Source organism: Corvus brachyrhynchos, unplaced genomic scaffold, assembly GCF_000691975.1.
Source record: "Corvus brachyrhynchos isolate BGI_N302 unplaced genomic scaffold, ASM69197v1 scaffold83, whole genome shotgun sequence".
NCBI classification, from domain to species: Eukaryota; Metazoa; Chordata; class Aves; order Passeriformes; family Corvidae; genus Corvus; species Corvus brachyrhynchos.
The window spans coordinates 12595727-12602645 of NW_008238464.1; the positions used below are offsets into that span (position 1 = coordinate 12595727).

A 6919-nucleotide genomic window follows, 5' to 3' on the forward strand; every position below is an offset into this window, starting at 1 on the left:
CCTCCGCTCCACGTGGTGATGGCGGCTCAGCCGGCAGAAGGGATGGAGAAGGGGCTTGCTTTACAAGCCCACAGGAGCAGTCAGTCCCGGTGCCCCTCTGGAGAGCGAAATGAGCTGTAACAGGAACCTCGGAAGCAGCAAGGGTAGGAGAAGACAGCAGCACAGAGCCTTGCAGTGGTGGTGAATTCTCCCCGCAGTGGCCGCAGCCTGTTTTCCCTCCAATGCTAACAAGCAAGAGAGACCTAGGAGCTGTGCCCACCCCTTCCCCCAGCCCAAACCTTGAGGTATCTCTGCCCCTCCAAGAGAAACCCCTCAGCTAAGAGAGCAGCCAGCCACACCCTTCCCCTGAACCATGGCAACTACTTTTGTCTCTCTTAAATACTGGTTGTTATTGTCACTTAGCGACATATGGGAGAAAACTCCCTGAGAGAAAGAAAACAGAAGAAGCAATCCTAACCTCCAACAGATCTACAAGCCCTGTCTGTGTAATTGTTGTGTGACCAGTGCATAGCCTTGTGTGATCAGTGCATAGCCTAGTAGCTGTCTTGTGATCATCCCTAGCCTTGGCATGGTCCTTGGCCCAGTGGTCCTTGGAACAGCTTCTGTTCATGTATGGTGTGGCCAAGCACCAGCATATCCATAGTCTTATTGTCATGGTCGTTAGCCCAGTTTGGACTCTACCAACTATCCATTCCCGAACAGCATTGCTGAGCACATGTGCCAAGGACCATTCCCAGCAAACAGCTTAGATGCAGCCAACCTGTCTTGAAGGCACAGAGGAAAATTGTTCCTTGGCCTTTTACTTAACAGCACATGCTTAGTCATACAGTCCACTGCAAGTATCCAATTGAAGGTCCTACCTTCCTGAGATTTCCTTAGTCTTTGGGAATAGTTGGTTCTCAAGAGCGCTGAATTCACCTTTGTTCATGGTGACTTAAGGGAGACTGCGCTCATGTATTAGTCTTCCAAAGCCAAACATATCCAGCATGGAGTGGGACCTACCTCCTTGGGTAACTAGATTCTGATGACTGTGCTAACACTGTGGGACAGAGGGGATTACCAGTTCTGGTTTCTGTGTGCAAGGTCCATTGCCTACTGGCTGACTTCTGAAATCAGCCCTTACTGCCCAGTTGTCTTCCAAGAAAATTCTAGAGAAACATGCATGGCACATTTTGTAGGCAGTCTTAAGAGCTCTTTGGCTTGGAAAAGGTGAGGACTATAGTTAGGTAACAGATTTCATTAGTTCTGCAGTGTAGATGCCTTTATCAGTCTCCACCTGCTCTTTGATCTGAATAGATTCCTCTATGGGTCAGTGAGAAAAATGCTTTCAAAACCAGGCTTTCCTTCAGAGAATTCCAGTTAGACGAGTTAGTTCCTCCAGTAAAAATGCAATTATTTAAATAACATTTTTTATTTGAGAAAGCAAACGCAAAAAAGATCTGAACATTTTAAAAATATTAATCTGTTCTTAGACTATGGGTTGCTTATGTTTGACTTTCAACTAACCCTCTGCTTTGAAACTGAACTAATTTCATATGTGAAGGAGTACAAACAAATTAAAGTACTGGTAAATGTATCAAATGCTGGCATTTTGTTTGTTGACAGGTCTTCAGCTGACATGTGAAAATTTTAGGGGAATGTTTCGCTGTCTCAGGGCCAGAAAAAACCAAATTCTTAAGGTGGAAAACTGATCATCAGTTCATCACTAAAAGAGAACCTCTCACACTTATTCCCTTCTGATCCAAAAAAATATATGTACTATTGTATTAACAAAAGGAAGGCCTTAAAGATCAGTTCATGTTTATAGCCACACTGTAAGCCTTGATGTCTCAAATCTGACATTTTCTAATTAAAAAAATAATAATTCTCATAGCTATTTTTAACAGCAGGATTTTCACAAAGAGTTACAGACCTTGGAATGTTGAGAAGGACTTTTCCTGGGAGAAAAAAAAATCATGGGAGACCTACTGAGTAGAAAAGACTGCTGATATGAAAGCTGCAAGAAACTTCCCAAACCCTAATTTTTACCACTGTTATATTCCATAGACCTGGCATATATTGGGACAGATTTAAATAATGTGCTAGTCCTTAGTCATAACCTGGAAGTCACCCAAATATCAGCCTGTCATAAAAAGGCAGGATGAGTGGAGCAGGAAAAAGAGATGTCTCTAAGAAATCAACTAGTTTGCATTTATTCTGGTATGGAGTTCTCCCTGACACTCTTAAGTCTTTCCAAAAAGGTTTTAAAATACTTAGTATAATATGATATATTTTTGTATGTGGCATTACCAATATAATATGATAGATTTAAGAAAGAGAGGAGACAGAAAACAATAACAACAGTTTGAGGTGCAGATACAAATACTAAATTAAAAAAGTCACTGCCTTGTCTTGTTGCATCCCAAGTAATGTTCTCAGTTTTAAGTCACTTTAAGTGTTACAGGAAAAAATAAAAGTCAGCATGTAGAAATGGAGCCAAACTTTGGATTGTTTTCCAACTCAGATATTTTTAGTGTCATTTGTTTCATTATATTTGCAAGGATTGGCTTGGGTTTAAGAAAAATAAAGCTCTGGAAAGAGGACCAAGCCCTGTTCCTTTATTAAAACTACAGCTATAAAGAACAACTTCAGTGAAAGGCCTCTCAAAGATGTAAGTAAAAAACAAAACCAAAAGGTATTTCCTGAGTAAAGACAGGGTTAGCACTCATAAGATCTTAAAACTATGGTTTTTTCCTTTGGAGGAAATAGTTAATATTACTCACCAATGTGTTAGAATTTTTATTTTTACATTAAAAGAAAACCCTCAATCGTAATACTTTGGGATAATATGACTTCTAATTTCCAGTCATTTGGGATTTTTAATACATTTGAGGAAAAGAATTATAATATAATGTAGACTATAACCAAGGATCCCCTGGCCTTTAGAAAGTGTTTTGTGTTAACATTTGGACAGAGTCCTTCCCTGTGTGACCCAAAGACTTACGTTTTTCACCTGAGGCTCAGCTGCACTTGGTAGAAATGCCTTCTCTTTCAGAGAACCCCCCAGGGCAATTCTGTGCAAAAAGATCTTAACTGAAGAAAACGTTCTGCTTGGAAGGTACTTTAAAACAAAAGAAGCCTGTTCTTGATGGTTACTGCATCTCACTTACCTATTTATTCTCATTCCCCATGCACACATTGTAGCTGCATCCATAGGAAAGCCAAATTCTCAGGTGAGACCAGGGCTCCCAAGAGCTCGTGCTGCATAAGGAACTTGTCGCTCTTATGAGGGTGCCGGTTTGTGCTCAGGGGTTTCTGCAGTTTTTTGTTGTTACCATAATCATATCAGTCATATATTGCTAGTGTCTATCTGAATCTGGTAAGAGCCTGAGGCAGTATCACAGAGGCATGAACTGTCCTGTTTGTTCAGTGGGGCGTTTTAAGTTTTGTGCTGAACAGTAACACTCTAAATATGAATGTTCCTGACTACTGATGCAAATAGGAAGAAAACACATAAAATGTGAACATTTGCAAATTATTTATGAAAGACTTCTCATCCTTCCCTCTCTTTTCTCCTGAACCAACAAAGCTGTACTGTAAAAATCATTACTGCAAGATACAATACAAAATAATTCTGCAGGTATTTCATTTCTCCCAGAGGCCAGTTGGTCTTGCATGTACTAATGCAGGTATCAGCTAATCAAGGTTCCTTTTTCACAGCATGACTATTCGTGGGGGGTTTTTCAGAGCAATTAATAACATTCAAAGTGTGTGTCTAGGTTTCTCCATGTGGACATGTACAAACAAAAAATATTCCTGAGTATCAGATGGCTTTGCTCTGATAGCACTTCTTGACTCTGGGCCTTGGAGTAATGCTGCTTCCCAGCTGTCGTTTGGTTTTAATTGAGAGCGAAAAGCAGCCCTGCCTTTAGAGGCAGGCAGGTAACAGCAGGATCTGATGTCGTAAGAGTAGCATCTCATTTAAATTTTTCAAATTAAGGTGCTTGAAATATCTTCTTGATTTACCCCCAGCTTCTCGTTCACACTGTGAACAGGACACAGATGAATGCATAGCCATTGTCATGCTGCTGTTTTTCTCATTAAAATATGCTTAAGCATAGTGAATCTGTGCTGTCCTGAGAAATAGAGGATTGTGAGTTCTAGGCTTTTATTTTCTGGTGGGTTTTAATAGTGCTTCACTCTTCAGTGCCTGACTGCTCGGAATATCAAAGATCCCAGCTGCTGGTGTCAGGCTAAATCTTGAGTACTGGTACATCTCAACAGTATTAATTTTAGCAGTGATACACATAGGGAATTATCAAGGACAATGTTTAACACAGGGACCCAGCATAGGTACAGATTTTACAAATAGGCATTTCTAATGTTTATGCAACAAGTCCATAGGTAATAAGTGTAGTCAAAAATACAGATCTTTTTAATTAGAAATAAGCTGTGAAACTACTGTTAGTTGTTTTCTGATTTTAATACTTGATTCTAAGTAACTCATGTAGATTCCATTCCATCTGTGGCATAGATGTGGCACAGACATAGTTTTAGGGTGCTAACCAAGTACGCAGTGAGAAGTGCTACTTGTGTGACTCAGCAGAAGTTAGGCAGAGCCAAACCAGGTATGTGAAAGCCCAGGTTAGGGTAGAAATCTGTAGATCTTCCTTCCAATGGCAGCTGTGCAATGTCACAGTCTGTTTCACCAGTTGATGGGCAATAGCTTAGCAGAGCTGGAGTATCAGGACAGATGGCTGATTTTAAATGCCATAAACATGCAGCAATAAGGGAGCATAATTATTCTACTTGCGTACCTATGGATCTCCATATGTGATTAAAGAATGACTAACTGAAAGACTTAACCCAGGAAGAGAACTTGCATTTTGATCAGTCAGAGCAGATCAGCTGTCCAAGGCATTGGTTAGGTAACAGGAGGCTGCCAGCTACTTGCTCTTGGATGTGCTTTCTGCAAAATGGGCCACACTTGTGTGTGTAGCATCTGCTGTCTGCTGTTTCAGTGTGTCACCTGTCCTTGGTTGGTGTCTTGTTTGCAGAGGATAATAATCTTGTGTTGCTGCCAGGAAGTGTAGCTAGAGCTTAATGAGGAAGATTTATACAGAAGCAGGGGAAGTCTGGAGTAAAAACATGGATCATGATGCAAGTTGGAATGAATTGTTGTTACTAAGAGAAATCCATCATTTTAAATTCGCTTTTTTTTGCTCAAGGCAGTAAAAGAACTTTATACAAACAAAGTTATTTAGATTGCAGTCTAAAGAACTACAGAGTTACAGCATGGAGATTAAGTACATCTATGACTCATTTAGTACCTTTGTGTGTATTTATGATATCCTTGAGAAGGTGATCACTCACCATTTCTCTGATATGCTCCAGGAATGAAGCCCCTACTCAGTATATTTTTTTTGTCTGTGAGTAGCATAGATATTACTTACAAGAGACTGTGTAAGAAAATATAAGTACTTTATGTTATTTTTAAAAATTATTTTAATAAATCTGTAAGTAATTTTTAATTAAACCAGCTTCAAAAGAAAAACTACACTGAAATGAATGCTGAGTATTTGGGGGAAGAAAAGCTTTGTAGATTTATACAAAATATTTTGGAAAGCTCTACATTTTGAGGAAATGACATAAATTTGAATCACCAGAGAAAAACAAATAGAGTAATATTGTCAGTGACACAACACAGAATATATTAATAATTATGGTGTATATGCTGCTGTAAGCTTTAGGCTTTGGATAGCTAGCATGTTTTTAAAGCACACCTAACTGCATCTTGTAAACTATTTATTCTGATATATCTCCTTACAGATAATCATTCAAAGCCAATGGAAATTGACGGGGATGTTGAAATTCCTCCTAACAAAGCAACAGTCCTTCGGGGCCATGAATCAGAGGTGTTCATCTGTGCCTGGAACCCTGTCAGTGACCTGCTAGCATCTGGGTAAGACAGTGACTGAAACCAGCTGCTGCAAATAGAGAAGATTTAGAGATGCAAGAACTTGCAGGTGCATTTGGGACGTGAATGAGTATTCTCTGGGCTGTTTTATCAGCGTGCAGCAGTGGGTTTTTTTCAGCAGTACCGTACCTGTATAACAGCCAAGTAATATAAGGTGATGCCGAATATGAAGGATTTGTACACTGAAGATGTAAATTCTGTGGTCCTGAATACACAAAAATTTTTAGAAATATTTTTAAAATAATTTGGATAATTCTCAGAATATTTGAAGTTCATGTAATCTACTGCTCTTAGTTATTGGTTCACACTGGGGTCTCAGAAAGTCATTGGTATCTGTCAGGTTTTTTCAAAAGTATGGAGATGAGGGGGCTTCAGACTGGACGAAAGTTTGTTCAGTGAGCTGAACAGTACACAGTGGTTTAAGGGAATGTTGTGGTTTAGTGGCACTGGAGTCCATTTTATCCTCTGCAGGATTGCTCTGCAATGACCACCACAGCATCCTAAGTGGGATGATCAGGAGACTGACTTACAAAAGCACTTTTGATCCAAACAAAAGCACAATTATAAATGTACTCTGAGAGCTGTATGCAAGCACTGGTGGAATCTGTGTTCATGCTTAAACTTTAACATGAAGACTAAATTTAAGAAGTCTAACTGGCAACATAGAGTAAACTGATCTAAGTTAGAGGAGGTAAATCACTCAGAGTTACTTAGCAGTATTAGAATATTTTCCTCACAAGGAAGAGGAGAGTCCTTATTTTATTTCTAGCTTTTTTGCACGATTATCAGAATAGTCTTCTAACCTTTGTTCACTTAGTACATGAAAACAAGGAATTACAGTATAAATAGGAAAGAAAAATAAAATAAATTCCATGTTGGATGAACAGCAGAGATCTACAAGAGAGTGAAGATAGAAATTTTAAAAAAATAATTTCAGACAACAAAAAAGGCTTTTAAAAACCA

General features: G+C 39.2%; 1 protein-coding gene across 1 annotated transcript in view; it reads left to right on the plus strand.

The window, feature by feature from the left end:
- Positions 1 to 6919, plus strand: part of TBL1X (transducin beta like 1X-linked) — a 134298-nt gene that overhangs the window by 104869 nt on the left and 22510 nt on the right. The window contains 1 exon segment of the mRNA XM_008635884.2: positions 5809 to 5941. Within this exon segment, the coding sequence (XP_008634106.1) occupies positions 5809 to 5941 (133 nt within the window).